Genomic DNA, 20,081 nt, shown 5'->3' with positions numbered 1-20,081 from the left:
ATGTAATGATTTTCATAAAATTTTTTATTTATTATTACTTTAGTCAATTTCAGCTTATTTTACAGGCAGTTGTTATTTTTCTTCTTTAATGAAAGTGTATGAATAAATATGAACACAACTGTATATCTATATATCTATATCCATCTATCTATCTATCTATCTATCTATCTATCTATCTATCTATCTATAATATGTGTGTGTATGTGTTCCAACCAGTCACTAAACCAGCTGAATTTAATTAGCTCAGCTCCACTGTAAGGTAGATGAAGTAGATGAGCATGATCTAAATGCACATGCAGATTCCAGAAACATGGCAGAACTTTTATTTTACTATTACTTCTACTTTCTACACCTTTGTATCTAACTAAGAATCTACTTCCCCTATGTGGTCGTACATTTACCACAGACCGTCTATGAATGAATAAATATTTATTACCAGTCCATGACATCTACCTACCTGTGTTGCGGTGAGTAACAGTGTGACCTCCGGGTCGGTAGAGGGCGCAGTTTCCTGCCTGACTGTCGCCAGTTTGTTGCCGGAAGTAAATCCTTTTTCTCAGAGAAAAAGCACCGATTGGCATGTGGAGCATGTTTGGGCTTCAATGAGGCAAATAATTCATGTAATTAAAAAAGGAACGCTGACATTAGCTGTCCGATAATTATAGGGATCATGGGGAAAAAGGGGAAGAAAGAGAAGAAGGTGAAGGGAGCAGAGAAAACCGCTGCCAAGATGGAGAAAAAGGTTTCAAAGAGGTCCAAAAGAGAGGAGGTAACAATTAAATATCTGCAGCATTGTGTTAATATTTGTTTTTGTTAGATGTAGAGCAGTTTAAATATTATAGCATGTTATTCTGATGTGCTAATGGGGTCATTTAAACTGCTGAGTAAATGGGGTGCAAGATATAAGAACATGAGTGTAGTATTATTATTACAGTTGTGCTCATATTTATTCAGACCCTTTTATTAAAGAAGGGGGAAAAACAGCTGCCTGTAAAATATGCTAAAATGGACTAAAGTAAGAATACCGTAAATAAAATTTTATGAAAATCATTACATTATTTTCTAACTGTAGTTCAATAGAAATTTTTTTTTTTTTAAAGCCAACAAATAAGATAATTTATTACATATTACATCAGTCATAAAGTAATATTTAGTTGAACAATCCTTTAATGTTTCCGCTCCAGTCAGGTGTTTTCTGTTCCCCTCAGTCAGACTTCTGCACCTGTTGGCAGGTATTTTGTCCCACTGTTCAACAGAAAAGTGCTTTAATTTGTCCAGGACACATTTTGTTTTGTTTTTTTTCTTTCGTTTTCAACTCAATTAAATGAAAAAACAGTGTCTTATATTACTTAATTATATTTTTGCAAATCTTTAGTTATTGCTCCTTTTTTAAGTCTTCAGTTATCTGAGTGACTGTTTTAAATTCAGCCTTTTCTTTAATGAAAGGGGATGAATACATATGAGCACAACTGTAAATCAGTGACTAAAGATGAGTTGCATTACACCTTCTCTCTCTTTGTTTAAGTCCTTTAACCTAATTTTTGTCACCAGGAAGATTTGGAGGCGCTCATTGCTGAGTTTCAGAATTTGGATGCAAAGAAGACCCAAGTTGTAGAGACAACATGTCCCCCTCCATCACCAAGGTGACATGATTCATGTTGGCCCCCCAGCCATGATGGGGACATCTGAAGTTACATGAAGTGAAACAAGACTCATAGAAATGTATTTATAACACAAGCTACTAAAAAAGGAAACTAAAATGTAATATAAAATCACAAAAAAAACTTTAAAAAAGGGATAAAAAAGATCATATGTATGTTCAAACTGTTAAATAGATAAAAATAACTGCAGAGTAAAATGTCCCAAAGGAAAATGAAATAAATAAAGAATGAATAAAATCTCAACAAGTTTGATGATAACCACCTCTGGAAAAGTAGAAAGTTTTACTCTGAACTTAGTAAACTTCCTCATTGGGCTGCCCCTGCTCTGACTGCATGGGTGTTGCTGTTCGGGCTGTCCCTGTCTGGTGGGTCGGGATCCAGCACTGCAGCCTTACAGTTGTGGCGTGGGTCCTGTCTGCCCGGAATCGGGTGGCCCCCATGGTGACGGCCTGGGTGGTCTTGGTTGGGGGTCGCCCTTTGTGTAGATGCACCCTGAGGATATTGTTTCCTTATGTGGTACACATGTACCTGGCCATTCGTCCTCTTAACTGTTATAGGGCACGGGTGGTTGTGGGTGGGTGTAAGGGGACTGTGGATGTGTGTGTGTGTGTGTGTGTGTGTGTGTGTGTGTGTGTTTTATCTGTTTGATGTAAATTGTTTTTTGTGAAGCACTTTGTATTGTTTTTTTTTAAACATGAAAAATGCTAGAGAAATAAAGTTTGATTTGATTTGATGAAAGTGAAAATTAGTTAGAAAATGTGCTGATTGGCTCCAACAAAACCACCTCGAACCATTTAGATTCCCAAAGCGGTCCAGTTGCTGCGGTTATTCAAACTTTCTCATCAGCGATGCTTTCGTCTCATCCGTTTCAGACTGAACGCATCTCTCTCTGCCCATCCTGAGAAAGACGAACTCATCCTGTTTGGTGGAGAATACTTCAATGGAAAGAAGGTATTTAAATTCTTAAATTCAATGTATCGCTGCCTTTTTCTTTTTTTTCTTTCAACAAAGAATGAAGGATCAGCTGATTAGTTGTTTCAACATTTAACATTTGTTTTGCGTAATCTGACTTGGCTTGTTTAGCTGCTTCATCTTATTCCTCCTTTTCACAATTAATTGTATGGTTGACTCATTTCATTTATTTGTTCACACGCACATGCTGATTTTTTTGGACATTCAGTGTTGTCTGCTTGTTGAATCCCATGTGAGATGTACATGTGTGTGAATCAGGTCTTCCAAAGAGGCTATTTAAAGCTTATTAAGGGAACCTGAAGCATACAAAACAAAACCATACATACAGAACAAAACAAACGACTACATTAAACATTTACATCTTGTATATTCATGAATAAAGATGGTATTTTTGTAAATAATCCACTTCAGTGGATGTTAGTGGGTCATCCTATACGTTTCCACTCCCCGGAGAATAAATAAATGTATGATATAATTGATCATAATGTAATTACACAAGTTTGCCTTTGTGATAAATAGGAAAAGAAAATTTTATACAAGATTTACATTATATAATTATGATTATATATTATAAATATTTTATATAATACATTAGAATAAATCACAATAAATTCTAAATATCACTAATAAACAAATAAAAAGAATAATTGCATATGTCTGTAGAGATAAAATACTGTAAATAATGTTGCATTGCTTTTATTTATTTATGCATGAAAGGGTTAAATCATTAAAGGAATATGCAGTTTTTTTATGAATCTATTATTCAATGGTTAAATCTTTATATATACAAATGACAATTTCAGCTTTTTGCTGAGAACATTTATCTGTTTTAGTTTTTCCTCATGAATTGTAACTTTCTACATGGCTCTCTTTAGACGAGGAACACTTTGTTCACCTTGATCTTTGTTGCTTGGTATTTTAATCTTTCATGTTTCTGTCATGTTATGGTCTGCATGCACATGAAAGCTGCTTTTCTGCATAGTTTATGTTAGTTAGCTTCATACTATATATGCAGATCAAAATGTACATTTTTTAATAGATATGTCTGAGTCAAATTGGTCTTGTCAGCGCTGAAAGTCTCTATTTTCTGACAAAGCTTGCTCTCCTGCAGCTGCTGACATCTGGTTTGGTCCATCCAGCCTTTGCACAGTTTTTCATGTTCTGGCTGCACAACGAACAGCTTTAAAACTCAGTTTTTGCTTCTTTTATTGCAGACGTATCTGTACAATGATTTGTTTTTCTTCAACATCAAGAAGAACAGCTGGGTTAAATCTGAGATCCCCAACCCTCCTCCACCACGCTGCTCTCACCAGGTACACTACACCCCACAGGGATCCTTGTGACTCGACGTATGGATGCTACAGGACACTTAAGTGTTACAGAAAACATTGTGCCGTGTGTATTTCCATGATAAGAAGTAAAGCTGCACACCATATTGTTGGAGCATTGTCATTGTAATGTACATGTGTGTAATAGTCACATCACAGGCAACTGAACACATCATGTTTATGTAACCATCTGTCCAATCTGCAGACGCAGGTGGGGAGCCCGTCCATTTTTGTTTACCACTGCTCCAGCGTGTGCATTTGTAAATGTAACATCATAGAACTAAACATTTACTCCAGGGGTGTCCAACTCCAGTCTCCACAATCCTACAGGTTTTCCATGCATCCCTGCTTGAACGCACCCGACTCAAATTAATCAGTCATTGTGCAGAACTTTATGTGCTGCTGGATCCATTCACTGGAAGCCAGGCGTGTTGGAACAGGGATAGATGGGAAACTTGCAGGACAGCAGCCCTTAAAGACCGACTTTGGACACCTCTTATTAACTCAGAACGTAGCACATTAAAAGGTCACAATGAAAGATAACAACAAGAAAAACTGTGGCTGTGAAATGCACAAAGAGAGGTGAGATCAGTGCAGGTTCATTTTTAGCACGATGGCAGGACTGCAGCAGAACTCAAAGTGCCATCCAAGTCGTCTACTGAAAATATCTGTTTTTTCAGATCACAACATATATCGCCGTGTAACAAAAATATCTACTGTAAGTTTTTTCCCATATCATGCAGACCTTATCGTAAGTAAACACACAGTTGTGCTCAGATGTATTCATGCCTTTTCATTAAAGAAAAGGCTGAATTTACAACAGTCACTCAAATAACTGGAGACTTAAAAAAGGAACAATAACTAAAAATTTGCAAAAATATAATTTAGTAATATAAGACACTGTTTTTTCATTGAATTGAGCTGAAGAAAGAAAACAAACAAACAAACAAATGTGTCCTTGACAAATTAGAGACTTTTCTGTTGAACAGTGGGACAAAATACCTGTCAACAGGTGCAGAAGTCTGACTGAGAGGAACAGAAAACACCTGACTGGAGCGGAAACATTAAAGGATTGTTCAACAAAATATTAGTTTGTCATGTAATATGTAATAAATTATCTAATTTCTTTGCTTTTTTAAGAAAACAATATTTGTATTGAACCAGAATTAAAAAAAAATTGTAATTTCATTTCATAAATTTTTATTTATTATGACTTTAGTCAATTTCAGCCTTTTTTACAGACAGTTTTTTTTTTTCCTTCTTTAATGAAAGGGTCTGAATAAATATGAGCACAACTGCATATCAGGACTTGGTCATGTGATTCATAGTGTTGGCCACTAGGGGGCAGAGCTCTACAGCACAAGCAGGAGAGGAATCCTGTTGCAGTGAAACCAAACAAACCAGGAGACCGAAAACCTCCTGATCTCTGCTTTTCTGCAGCCACGCCTCCTTTCTCTCCTCCCTGCAGGCGGTGGTGGTTCCACAGGGTGGAGGCCAGCTCTGGGTGTTTGGGGGGGAGTTTGCTTCTCCAAACGGGGAGCAGTTCTACCACTACAAGGACCTCTGGGTGCTGCACCTGGCGACACACACGTGGGAAAACATTAAGTACGAAAATAGAAGAAGTAAATTCTGACATCATTAAAATGTCAATAAAACAGGAAAAATGTTAAATAAATGTTGCAGATTGATTATTTATTTGGTGTTTATAACTGGAATCTGAGCGTCATTCGCTTCGTGTTTTTCCAGAGCGCCTGGAGGCCCGTCAGGGCGCAGCGGCCACCGGATGGTCCTCAGCAAGAGGCAGCTGTTGGTGTTTGGAGGTTTCCATGAGAGCACCAGGTAAACAAGCAATTTGTGTTTAATTGTAACGGATATTTATAATGAATTTATAATGAATGAAGGGAAAAACAACTTAACTGATCCTTAAAATAAACTGGAAGAAGCGGTGTGTTTGTTTCAACCTGCTGCATAAAAAGGTCCCACCGGTATAAACATGATGATTAGACACACTGCGGAGGGTTATCTTCACCATGATCAGGGTTTAATGTCATTTCATCTAAAAGCACAAAAACCGTGCTTGGAGAAGTTGATTGATTTCTTTATTGGTTTAGTTAACTGTTCCATGTTTTGGGTCAACTCGCATCTGGTAACCATGGCAACCATATGAAGACAAGAACTGAAGAAGAAACGTGTTTGTCTTTGATTAATCAAACTTCTCTGTTTTAACCTAAAATCACAGTGAAGATTTGAAAAATGAAAAGAAATGAAGCAGAACTGACATAAAGTAACTAAGATGTAGAAAGTTATCGTTCTGAACGACGTCTCATGACTCCTGGAAAGGTGTTGCGTTGTATGTGTCTGCAGAGACCAAGCCGTCTGCTGGTACGTCCGTCTGAAACCTCCGCAGGGAGAATGGTTAGTCTGGTCATAACATCAGGGCCATAACAGCAGCAAACCGTTCAAATCAACCAGACACCATTACTACCAATATAATCAAGTTTTAAATCCCTTACTCAGCACTTTTCAAGACGTTCACTTCCTCCTGGACGCTGTCCAAGGCTGGACTGGTCCCTGGCCACCTCCCAGTCACATCCTGTTTCCTTCCTTCTTTACTCAAGGTCGCTTTGGCATGACCGTTCTGTCATGCAGGAGCGTCCTTCTAGCTCCGTTCCACAGGAAGAACCAGTGATTATGTATCGGATGATTTTCAGGCATTTCTGACATGACATGATGTCATAATAGTGAGTTAAATCACTTCAGCTGCTTCTGAAGAACCAACATGAGAGGAACCAGAAGAACCAAGTGTGTTAATTTAACATGTAAAGTTTACTTGTGAAGAAAAAACTCAGCTGGAAGACATCTCTGCACTTCCTTTAATGCTTAGTTTTCATTTTGCATCCAGAAACGTCAGATTTGTTTCAGTCCCCGTGGCTTCTCAGCCTGGTTTTTAAAGGAAATTAAGTTTTTCTACAGAATCTGAGGAACTGCAAATAACGAAAAGTTCAGAAGAACTTGATTAAAGCGTTAAGAATCAATGCTTTATGCTTCCAAGCATACAGAGAAAATAAACCTAAAAAGCTCGGAAACGAGTGTTTGTTGGATCATATTTTGTTGTAAAAATGTTTCTTGCTAGTAAAGCTTTTGCTGCAGAAGAACCTGATTATTTCCTTTTTAAATGGAGCCACGTTTGACGAGAAAATGCAGATGTGGGATGAGCAGTAAGGTGGTTGTGTTCATGGAAAACGTACTGAATTGCTTCTGACTGTAGTTTTAACAGAAATAATCCACTTCACACAAACTTCCTTTTGTTCCATTTATCATTAAAAACACTGAAGAACAATTTGGATAAAAAAAAAAAAAGAATAATAATGTTTAACCTCAATATCATCTTTTTATTGCCTTCAGGTTTCATAAGTAAACAGAGACGCAGTCATGAATGTTTGGTGTCAAACTCCAGTCCTCGAGGGCCAGTATCCTGCTGGTTTCTGTTGTCTCCCTGCTCCGACACGTCTAACCAGAACGAATAAATAGGTAAACAAGAAGCTGTTGGATCCATTTGATTAGAATCAGCCATGTTGGAGGAGGGAAACCACAAAAACCTGCTGGATACTGGTCTTCGAGGACTGGGGTTTGACACCCCTGGTGTAGATACTTCATATGGAGATGATGGACGTCCACGCAGCAGATGGAGGCGACCGGGACTGTCCCGTGTGTGAAAAGGCTCCATGATTACAGAAAGCTTAAAAAGTCACTTTTTATCAGTTTTACCCAAAAATGGAGTCAAAGAAGGCGTGAAGATGCAGAGCAGATGTCTGAGTTTCCTCCTCTCCCTGCAGGGATTTTATCTACTACAACGACATCTATGCTTTCTCCCTGGATACCTTCTCCTGGTCACGCCTCGCTCCATCTGGCTCCGCCCCCTGCCCACGCTCCGCCTGCCAGATGACCTCCACGCCAGATGGCATGGGCGTCATCATCTACGGCGGATACTCTAAAGTGGTGTGTGTGTGTGTGTGTGTGTGTGTGTGTGTGTGTGTGTGTGTGTGTGTGTGTGTGGTGTGTGTGTGAGCCTCGGCGGTGGTGATGTTGGTTTGTGTGGTGTGTAACTGATGTGTGTGTGTGTGTGTTTGTGTAGAAAGTGAAGAAGGACGTTGAGAAGGGAACCATCCACTCCGACATGTTTCTGCTGAAGCGAGAAGGAAAAGACGGACAAGGTACTGAGAAAAGCCAAAGCGGGCGTAACAAAGTCGTGGCGTGACGAAGTTGCAGCGTGACGAAGTCGCAACGTGACGTGACGAAGCCGCAGCGTGACGAAGTCGTGACGTGACGAAGTTGCAGCGTGATGAAGTCGCAACGTGACGTGACGAAGCCGCAGCGTGACGAAGCCGCAGCGTGACGAAGTCGCAACGTGACGAAGCCGCAGCGTGACGAAGCCGTGGTGTGACGAAGTCGTGACGTGACGAAGCCGCAGCGTGACCAAGTCGCAGTGTAACGAAGTTGCATCGCAGCGTGAAGAAGTCGCATCGCAGCGTGACGAAGTCGCATCGTGATGTGACGAAGTCGCAGCATGACGTGACGAAGTTGCAAGATGACAAAGTTGCAACATGACGTGACGAAGTCGCATTGTGACAACGTCGTGGCGTGACGAAGTTGCATCGCGACGAAGTCTCATCGTGACGTGACGAAGTCGCATTGTGACGAAGTTGCATCGTGACAAAGTCTCATCGTGACGTGAAGAAGTCTCATCATGACGTGACGAAGTCGCATTGTGACGATCGTCGCGGCGTGACGAAGTCGCAACGTGACGAAGTCTCATCGTGACATGACGAAGTCGCATCGTGACGTGACGAAGTCTCATCGTGACGTGACGAAGTCGCATCGTGACGTGACGAAGTCTCATCGTGACGTGAAGAAGTCTCATCGTGACGTGACGAAGTCGCATCGTGACGTGACGAAGTCGCATCGTGACGAAGTCGCATCGTGACGTGACGAAGTCGCATCGTGACGTGACGAAGTCGCATCGTGACGAAGTCTCATCGTGACGAAGTCTCATCGTGACGTGACGAAGTCTCATCGTGACGTGAAGAAGTCTCATCGTGACGTGACGAAGTCGCATCGTGACGAGACGAAGTCGCATCGTGACGTGACGAAGTCGCATCGTGACGTGACGAAGTCGCATCGTGACGTGACGAAGTCTCATCGTGACGTGACGAAGTCTCATCGTGACGTGAAGAAGTCGCATCGTGACGTGACGAAGTCGCATCGTGACGAAGTCTCATCGTGACATGACGAAGTCGCATCGTGACGTGACGAAGTCGCATCGTGACGGAGTCGCATCGTGACGTGACGAAGTCGCATCGTGACGTGACGAAGTCTCATCGTGACGTGAAGAAGTCTCATCGTGACGTGAAGAAGTCTCATCGTGACGTGAAGAAGTCTCATCGTGACTTTACAAAGTTGCATTGTGACGATCGTCGCGGCGTGACGAAGTCTCATCGTGACGTGACGAAGTCGCATCGTGACGTGAAGAAGTCGCATTGTGACGATCGTCGTGCTGCACCTGTCGATGTGTTTCTGATTGGTTCTGACTCTTGGTCCTGCAGAGAAGTGGTCCTGGTCCAGAGTGAACCCCTCTGGTAGTAAACCCCCCCCTCGCTCCGGCTTCTCTCTGGCCGTGGGTCCGGCGGGGCGGGCGGTGCTGTTCGGTGGCGTTTGTGACGAGGAAGAGGAGGAGACGCTGGAGGGCGACTTCTACAACGACCTGTACCTGTATGACACGGTGAAGAACCGCTGGTTCCCCAGTGTGCTCAGGGTGAGGACAACTCTTCCAGTCTGTCATCCAGACGCAACAAATTTGTTTTATATTTGTTTTCACGCAGAAGGCAAAGTACACAAACGATACACACATCATCATCATCATCATCATCATCATCATCATCATCAACAACCACTTTACCCAGTTCACTTTTAAAAGAGCTAAAGTTTCGATCAGACTTCAGCTTTTCTGGTAACTGGTTCCAGAAATGAGGGGCAGAAAAGCTAAACGTTGATTCGTCTTGCTGTAGACCCTGAGGTTCCGATGTCCTGCAGGTTTTCCATGTATCCCTGCTCCAACGCACCTGACTCAAAGGAATCAGTCACTGTGCAAAACTTCATGGGCTGTTGGATCCGATTAATGTGATCCAGGTGTGTCTGGAAATGGGAACACCTGCAGGATGTCGACCCATGAATTAGAACTGTTGGGATGGAAAGCAAACCTGAACCAGGTTATCTTACAACAAGGGATGCACCGATACCGACATCAGTATCGACTCAATACCAAGCGTGTGTACTTGGACTTGGTATTAATAAAAGTGTACCGATACCACACTAGTCAAGCCAGCGCAGATGTGTGTGATGACATGCTTCGGACGTGTTTTAAAAGAAATAAATGCCTTGAATTTTATGACATTTTTTGTGACATTAAAAGCCAGATCTTTGTTTCAAAACCACACATTTAAAGTTGTATTTAGGTAAAATGTGCCAAATCAGAATAAAACTTGTTGAAATAGATCTGTAATGTTAGATCTGTAATTGGTGAGGTAACCTCAGAAAGGATGGGTCATTTATTACAACCTAATGAAATCTGACACAGTTATAACAACAGTAATAACCATAATAATGTTCACATAAACAGATCTGGTATCAGCAAATATCGGTATTGGCAGATATTCACATTTCAGATATCGGTATTGGAACTTCCAAACAGTGGATCGATGCATCCCTACTTACAAGTCTTGTGGCTCGTGTGGTTTCAGCAGAAAAGCCATCAAACCTGAAGCAAAGTGTGTCCAAACGTTTGACCAGTACTTTACAGTTTGGACCCATGTTTTCGGACACATTCACAGTGGTGCTGTGTGGTCCGCTTCCACAGATAGTCTGGTTCCTTTGCAGCAGTGTGAACGCGCGTTCGGACTCTGGTTGGACAACATACATGAACTTTGGTCCACCTGAAAAGTCTTGGTCTGTTTCCAGCTCTGGTCTGATAGTGGGAACATAAATGGACCATCCGGAGGATCAAAGAGAGGAAATGGCGTGTGACGCGACATACGTGTCGCTGACTCTCCTGCTGCTCGAACAGAAAACCTCACTGTGTGGAAACACCAACCCAAAGCCAGGACTTGTGGTGAAGGAGCCATTTTCAGCCCAGCCAATCAGTGAGCTGGGTTTTCATCTTTCTCCTTGGTCAGTGTGGTCTCAGCTGCTGCTGAGCGTGATGTGCAACACGGAGTTTTGCACATCTGTCTTTTCATCTGATCATCTCAATAACTGGAATTTCTGTCTTGACGTGGCAACCGCTGTTGTCACGAGTTCACACAGGACACGTGTGTTGCTTTTCCACCCGCTTCTCATGAACTTTGCTTCCAGTAAATCCAGATAATCCATCTCTGCATTGAATCAATGATATTCCCAGTGGTGCAGCATGTTTACATAACAATAACTCCAATTTATCCATGTAGGGCCTTATAAAATAGAAATGATTTCAATCAAAAAAATGATAAATAATTAGAAAAGTAAGAATTTCAATGTCGTAATAAAAATAAGTCTAATACATAGGGGTAATTAAAATAGTAATGAAAGTGAATAAAGCAATTAAATTAAAAAAAAGTCGGAATTAGTTTGATGTAGAAAAAAAAAAAAAATCCAAATATGAAATAAAAACTGGATCTATAAATATGCTGACGAGTTCCAGCTTGTCTGCAGACACGGCTGTGCAGAGACAAATTCACAAGCTTGAATAAAACGAAGGTGAGGCTGCAGACTTGTTGCCTGAGCCTGAGATCCATGTCCTTCCTGTAGGAATGGCATAGAGTTTCTGGCCTGGAAAGCTGCGAGACAAATGTGACTCCTGGAAATAACCGGCTCCCCTGGAGTTTCCAGGTCTATGCAGTTTCCTCCTAACATTGCTGCTCGACACTTTTCACAGATTTGCGTTTGGGAAAGCAGCAGAGAAAACATTCCCCTTCTGTCATGCTGTTATTATCACACACCCTCATATAATGGCTGGAATCAGCTGTGTGGAGCGGAGGACCGCCTCTCCTGGGGCGATGCGCTGCTCTGCATCACTTTAACCCGGTCAGCCAGGTCACGGGAGATCTGGCAGAAATTAAACCTAGAAGCTGTTGTTGCCTTCTGGTTGTATTCATTCATGATATTCAGTGTCATCAGAGCTCTGCAGGTTTCCTGGTACATGATGGATGTTGTTTTACCATGATCATCTAATGCAGGGGCGGGTAAACTCCGTGTCAGACCTGCAAGTGTTTCCCTGCTACAACACACCTGACAGACATCAGGCCTAATTGACAAACTGCACTAGTCTGCTAATTATCCTTAGATTTGAGTCGGTGTGTTGCAGCAGGAAACTCCTGCAGCCCTCGAGGAGTTACCCACCCCTGATCTAATGACTGCGCTTCATTAACAAAAGGAGATTTTGTCATTTAAAATAACATTTTATCTCTATGGTGTTCCATGTTTTTCTGCTTCCTGTCACACAACTACCTGCCCATGTACCAGTGTCGCTGACATTTTTCATGAAGCTAAATTCAGACTTTACTTTTGGCAAACTTGAAAACAGACATTCCAATTAACTTGTAGAGGAACAAAATCTAGGCTCAATGACAAAAATGTTTATTTTCTCAAATAACTTTACAAAAATGAAGATCCAGATGTGGTTTATTGGTTCCTCTATGGTGGAAAGAAAGTGCATCACACGCCGCTTAATTTAACATCCAATTTTGAAAGAATAATCTTAATATGCATCTTTTATCACTATTCCAAGAAATCATGTTTTAATCTTTCCAGGATAAAAGTTCTGAAGTCTGGCTGCATGGCGGCATGGTGGTTAGCACTGTATCCTCACAGCAAGAAGGTTGCTGGTTCAGGGTTTGGTCAGTGGCCTTTCTGTGTGGAGTTTGCATGTTCTCCCCGTGTATGCGTGGGTTCTCTCCAGGTACTCCGGCTTCCTCCCACCGTCCAAACACATGCATGTTAGGTTAACTGGTTACAATAAATTGCCACTAGGAGTGAGTCCGAATGGTTGTTAATCTTATTATGTCGCCTTGCAATGGACTGGCGAGCTGTCCAGGGCGAACCTCGCCTCTCGCCAGAAGGTTGCTGGGATAGGCTCCAGCTTCCTGTGACCCTTAATCAGACTCAGCGCTTTGGAAAATGAATGAATGAATTTCCGAAGTTACTTATTATTGTTTGTTTCCCCAAATCTCCGTACACCGTACGTCATGCATTTTAGGATCAGCTAATGGTGTAATATAAATAGGTATCTCTGACATAAAAAGTCTGTTTTTTTTTGTGAGTAATGATTGAAACTTTTTCTACATGAATTATTTGAGGATTTGTTTTAGGATTTCCAAATACATAAAAACAAACCCTGTGGCACCCCACTTCACTTTCAGCTGACTCTGGATCCACCCACCCGTGTTTGGAAAAATTTTGGCCACTGATGGACACCATCCTTTGAACAGTTTCACTGTTCACCACTAGATGTCAGTAATTCTACACACTGGACCATTAACTGGAAACTGCATCAAGTCAGAATAAACCTGAATGATCTTTTACAGGAGGAGAATTACTCCACACATCCACATGTTGCTCCTCTCCTGTTTGCAGCTGTAGGACCGAACCCTGCGGCGTAAAATGAAACTCTTGTTGGTTTCTTGTGTCTTTGTTCAGGGAAATAAAACAGAGAAGAAGAAACGGCGGAGGGGGAAGAAAGGAGCTGAGGACGAAGAGGCAGATGCAAAAAGGGAGGAGGAAGAGGCATCTCAAGGACCTACTGAGGTTGTCAAGGAGATTGTCACCGAGGACGGCACAGTGATGACCATCAAGGAAGTAATTCCCAGTTGTCAAGAGGAGGAGGAGGAGGAGGAGGAGGAGGAGGAGGAGGAAGAAGAGGATGATGGTGAGATTAGAAGCACTCACACACACATAAAAACAGCTTTAAGTGTAAGAAAACATAGAAAGTAGCAAATAGTTTGTGTAATGTTACAACACCATGCGATGTTTACTGAAAGGATCCGCTTCGGCCCCGCTGGTGGAGCCGTGTCCGAGGTCCAGCGCCATGGCAACAGTGCGTCAAGGCAAGCTGTACTTGTACGGAGGGATGTTTGAGGTGGGAGACCGCCAGGTCACCCTGAATGACTTCTACTGCCTGGACCTGCACAAGATGGAGCAGTGGGAGGTCCTGGTTGAGATGGACCCAAGTGAGCCCCCCCCCCCCCCCACACACACACACACACACAAAACGTAGTCTCTTATCATCTCGGCGTGGCGCCCCGGATCAGCCGGCGTCTGCCGATTCGTCATCTTTGAAGAGCAGAATGATAAGAGGGGTGAGACAGGGTGAGAGATTTCATTTGGATTCATGATTTTGTGTCCACAGAGGTGCAGGAGTGGCTGGAAGAGTCTGAGTCAGAGGAGGAGGAGGAGGAGGAGGAGGAGGAGGAGGACGGGGCGAAAGGAGCAGGAGGAGAGGAAGAAGACTCTGAAGAGGAAAGCGAAGACGAGGAAGGCAAGAGATTATTCTTTCCCCTGATGGGTCTCTTCTTCGTCTCTCATTAGCAGGACGACAACTTTGGCTGAACAGGTTTGGAATCTGCAGCCAGCGGAGCGTCTTGTTGGGAAACTTTTCCTCACTTTACGACTCAAACAGACTTCTTGTGCACTTCTACATGCTTTACATATTTGCTTAAATATGATATTTATTTTAAAGATTAACATCTCATCACCATCTGCTGCTGATGCCGCTAACACGATTTTCTCCTACGAGAAACCTGTGGAGTCTGCAGGGTTATAATAGAACAAAATCCATAAAAGCTGCATTAATCCCTGCAGCCGCATTAGCAGAAAATAAATCTGCACTTTTTTCTGGTTGTTTATGCATAAAAAATGATGTCGTCTGACATCAGGGTTCTTTTTTCTGGGTAGCTGGATGTACAACGTTCTTCACAAAACTATAAAAGCAGCTTTTTGGGGAAAGCTGGTTCTATATGCTGATTGGTTGAAAGTCAACTGATCCCAAAACGGCTAATTTCAAACCCACATTGTGTTAACTTTATTCATAAAAACAGCTGAAACAAAGTGCCGCACATGAATGTTAAACACTATAAAGACAATCCAACGTATATCTATACGACATAAGAACAAGTAAAATTCACAAATCAGATGAAATAAATTCAAACCTGTTTAAATCCGTGCTCACTTTTTATCAGACGGCACTGGTCGTTCATTTAAAGTACCTTTGCTTCTTTACATACAAATAAAACAAGAGTTTTTAATGTAAACAAAAATCCATCTGAACCCACAGAGAACTCTAAACTAATCCTGCAGCTTTTTAGACATTTCCTGGCTGCAGTTATCCCTGAACTAATGCTCAGAAATGTCTCAACCGCTGGGTCCTGTTCATCACACGTTGCAGCTTGCAGCTCCTTATTTTCCCCATGATCAGGTTTTATAAGCAGAAGTTTCAGCAGCGCTGCAGCAACAAGCGAGCGGTCGTCGGTGTTGTCGACAGGCCGTGTGAGGAAAAGCTGCAGGCAGGAGATCCGACAGAGAACACAGAATTTCTTTTGTTAATTTCTGAGATTTTCTGAAAATGTAATCATAATCTGTCCTTAACTTTTGTAGTTGTGTTGCTAACAGACAGACAGACAGACTGCTGAATACATGACATATGTCATAAAAGATCATTTGTGTGTCTTCAGTCTTGAGTCGGACTCAAGTCTGATGACGCTGAAAATCCAACTTAAATTTGACACGAGTCCCTGTCCCCTCTGACCTCGGCACCTGCAGGAGCAGCTGGTCAGCTGACCTGACGGCCTGAGAGGGTAAGTAGGGGGGAAGAAGCTCAGAGAGGCAAGGTGCAGCGAGACCATTTTAACATTTAAAACAGACACAAGAGATGACAAGAAACTGTGGTACAGAGACAGGCAGTGGAGTGAAACCAGGAAACACCAGGACCACGACGAAGCAGCTACAGATGCACGACTGAGGACGGTCCCTCTCCAACATCAAGTCCATCACCTCAGTCCCAACAGGAAGAAATGACGGCTTGAATCACTTTTTAAACTTTTCCAGATACCTTGAATACTAAAAACAGGACTCAACTTAAATTCACCTGCAGAGTCTGAATCGAGTCCTGATCCTAATGTTACCCCCCCCCCCAAACTGCATGTCCTGCGTGATTTTAATGACCACTTTGCTTTCTTACGTTTACACAAAGGTCAATGAGGTGCAACTGTCAAATTTTATTTATAAAGCCCTTTTCACGCAAAAAGCAGCACAAATTACTTCATCTAATAAACAGTAACACAAGTCTGAGCACATGTAAGTCACTACAGTCCTGTCTGGAGTGGGTCATGTGACAACGGTTACAACGTGGCAGGCGCCGTCATGCTGACTCCAGTCTTCAGGGTGGATAAAACTCCAACGATGCAGCTGCTGAAGTTCCACGCTTTCATGCAACGTTGCAGCTCATCTGGTCGGATGCGCTGCAGATCTTCTAACGATGAATGTCACGTTTTGTTTTGTTTGTTTGTGTGTTTCCAGATGATGAAGAGCACCCTGCAGTGCAGGACGGGGAGACTGTGACGGACTACCAGAAACGTACGGAGCAGTACTGGATTGGAGTCGCGCGTGCCAACATGGGCCCCGATGCCAAGGACAAAAAGGTGGCCAAAGTTGCCCTCGCCATGGCTGAAGTCTTCTATGAAGACCAGTAACGGACATGCAGAACTGTGTGCGAGTGTGTGCAAATGCTTTTGTAATTGGTTGCCTTTTCTATCAGATCTATGGATGTGATTCACTCTGTAGTTCCAATATTCTACATTTATTGACAATAAAAAACTCTTATTGCTATACATGTGTGCATTGGTGTTTTTCATTTTCTTACTTAAAAGCACATATTTGGAGTTGTTTGCACTCATTTAATGAATCCCAGTCCAATATTTGACTAAAGCTGAAGCGAAGAAGAAAAGACGAGCTGAAAAACTGCCAAACTCTCCATGGAGAAGGAAACCTTTTTTGTGTCAACTTTTACCTCTCGTACAGTCATGATTCTTGCTACTAAATAGATCAAACAAGTAGCTTCTGCTGCTGAATGCTGGAGTTTAAGGGATTTCACCGATAAAAGTTGTTTCCTGCAAAAAGTTGTTTTTTACATCAATAAAATAAAATAATGCTGTTTAAAAAATTAACAAAAAAAAGAAGCTTCTGGATAAACGGGAACACGTGATTGGCTGCTGGTTTGAAGCCCCTAAAGATAAAATTATATAAAATTGGTTATTTGACGACAAGTTATGAGAATTATTAAAGCTTAAAGACGATTGACAGGTGAATGTGTTAGTCACTTTTATGGACAGAATTTCTACGTGCCGTCGAGGGGGTCCGGTTTGGAAAGCTCAGGACTGGACCTCAGCATGCTGTTTATAAGATTCATCAGAAACGGAGATAAAGGTCTACAGACATATCGGGCCAGCATCTGCAGTGATGTGGGATTGGCATCCGACTTGGAGTGACGGAGCTAGAAGGCAAAGCCATAGATCTACAGTATGTTCCTACCTGCATCTACAGTCACCATCTGTGGGTATCGACCAACAGAACAAGATCACATATGTAGGTGGCTGAACTGAGTTCCCTCTGCAAAGTGGTCTGGCTCTTCATTAGTGGGGTGAGAAGCTCGTCATCCAGGATGGCTCGCAGTAAAGACACTACTCCACATGGAGGAGACGGATGAAGCTGCTTGGACATCTGGTCAGGATGCCTCTCCAGGAAGGTTTCTCAGGCAAGTCCCACGGGGAAGAGAACCCAGGACATGTTTCCTCCAACATGTCTCTCAGCTGGCCTGGGAGGAGAACCCAGGACATGTTGGAGGGAAACATGTCTCTCAGCTGACCTAGGAGAACCCAGGGCATGTTGGAGGAAACATGTCTCGCAGCTGACCTAGGAGAACCCAGGGCATGTTGGAGGGAAACATGTCTCTCAGCTGACCTAGGAGAACCCAGGGCATGTTGGAGGGAAACATGTCTCTCAGCTGACCTAGGAGAACCCAGGGCATGTTGGAGGGAAACATGTCTCTCAGCTGACCTAGGAGAACCCAGGACATGTTGGAGGGAAACGTGTCTCTTGGCCTGGGAGGAGAACCCAGGACATGTTGGAGGGAAACATGTCTCTCAGCTGACCTAGGAGAACCCAGGACATGTTGGAGGAAACATGTCTCTCAGCTGACCCAGGAGAACCCAGGACATGTTGGAGGAAACATGTCTCTCAGCTGACCTAGGAGAACCCAGGACATATTGGAGGGAAACGTGTCTCTTGGCCTGGGAGGAGAACCCAGGACATGTTGGAGGAAACATGTCTCGCAGCTGACCTAGGAGAACCCAGGACATGTTGGAGGGAAACATGTCTCTCAGCTGACCTAGGAGAACCCAGGACATGTTGGAGGAAACATGTCTCGCAGCTGACCTAGGAGAACCCAGGGCATGTTGGAGGGAAACATGTCTCTCAGCTGACCTAGGAGAACCCAGGACATGTTGGAGGGAAACGTGTCTCTCAGCTGACCTAGGAGAACCCAGGGCATGTTGGAGGGAAACATGTCTCTCAGCTGACCTAGGAGAACCCAGGGCATGTTGGAGGGAAACGTGTCTCTTGGCCTGGGAGGAGAACCCAGGACATGTTGGAGGAAACATGTCTCGCAGCTGACCTAGGAGAACCCAGGACATGTTGGAGGGAAACATGTCTCTCAGCTGACCTAGGAGAACCCAGGACATGTTGGAGGAAACATGTCTCGCAGCTGACCTAGGAGAACCCAGGGCATGTTGGAGGGAAACATGTCTCTCAGCTGACCTAGGAGAACCCAGGACATGTTGGAGGGAAACGTGTCTCTCAGCTGACCCAGGAGAACCCAGGGCATGTTGGAGGGAAACATGTCTCTCAGCTGACCTAGGAGAACCCAGGGCATGTTGGAGGGAAACATGTCTCTCAGCTGACCTAGGAGAACCCAGGACATGTTGGAGGGAAACGTGTCTCTTGGCCTGGGAGGAGAACCCAGGACATGTTGGAGGAAACATGTCTCTCAGCTGACCTAGGAGAACCCAGGACATGTTGGAGGGAAACGTGTCTCTTGGCCTGGGAGGAGAACCCAGGACATGTTGGAGGAAACATGTCTCGCAGCTGACCTAGGAGAACCCAGGACATGTTGGAGGGAAACATGTCTCTCAGCTGACCTAGGAGAACCCAGGACATGTTGGAGGAAACATGTCTCGCAGCTGACCTAGGAGAACCCAGGACATGTTGGAGGGAAACATGTCTCTCAGCTGACCTAGGAGAACCCAGGACATGTTGGAGGGAAACATGTCTCTCAGCTGACCTAGGAGAACCCAGGACATGTTGGAGGGAAACATGTCTCTCAGCTGACCTAGGAGAACCCAGGACATGTTGGAGGGAAACATGTCTCTCAGCTGACCTAGGAGAACCCAGCACATGTTGGAGGGAAACATGTCTCTCAGCTGACCTAGGAGAACCCAGGACATGTTGGAGGGAAACATGTCTCTCAGCTGGCCTGGGAGGAGAACCCAGGACATGTTGGAGGAAACATGTCTCTCAGCTGACCTAAGAGAACCCAGGACATGTTGGAGTAAACATGTCTCTCAGCTGACCCAGGAGAACCCAGGACATGTTGGAGGAAACATGTCTCTCAGCTGACCTAGGAGAACCCAGGACATGTTGGAGGGAAACGTGTCTCTTGGCCTGGGAGGAGAACCCAGGACATGTTGGAGGAAACATGTCTCGCAGCTGACCTAGGAGAACCCAGGACATGTTGGAGGGAAACATGTCTCTCAGCTGACCTAGGAGAACCCAGGACATGTTGGAGGAAACATGTCTCGCAGCTGACCTAGGAGAACCCAGGGCATGTTGGAGGGAAACATGTCTCTCAGCTGACCTAGGAGAACCCAGGGCATGTTGGAGGGAAACATGTCTCTCAGCTGACCTAGGAGAACCCAGGGCATGTTGGAGGGAAACATGTCTCTCAGCTGACCTAGGAGAACCCAGGACATGTTGGAGGGAAACG

General features: G+C 43.6%; 1 protein-coding gene across 1 annotated transcript; it reads left to right on the top strand.

The window, feature by feature from the left end:
- Window positions 1-566: 566 nt before the first annotated feature.
- On the top strand, window positions 567-16,834 carry klhdc4 (kelch domain containing 4). Its single transcript, XM_079247497.1, has 13 exons — window positions 567-769; window positions 1,552-1,643; window positions 2,534-2,612; window positions 3,848-3,946; window positions 5,430-5,566; window positions 5,708-5,800; window positions 7,798-7,960; window positions 8,097-8,175; window positions 9,565-9,773; window positions 13,688-13,916; window positions 14,029-14,217; window positions 14,397-14,525; window positions 16,562-16,834. Exons 1-13 carry the CDS (start codon window positions 671-673, stop codon window positions 16,732-16,734), a joined length of 1,770 nt encoding a protein of 589 aa, XP_079103623.1. The 5' UTR covers window positions 567-670; the 3' UTR covers window positions 16,735-16,834.
- Window positions 16,835-20,081: the final 3,247 nt, after the last annotated feature.

Source organism: Telmatherina bonti, assembly GCF_933228915.1.
Source record: "Telmatherina bonti genome assembly, chromosome: 2".
In the NCBI taxonomy this organism is placed as follows: Eukaryota; Metazoa; Chordata; class Actinopteri; order Atheriniformes; family Telmatherinidae; genus Telmatherina; species Telmatherina bonti.
The sequence above is the reverse complement of the archived record's forward strand: the minus strand, read 5'-3'. Positions and strand labels throughout refer to the sequence as shown.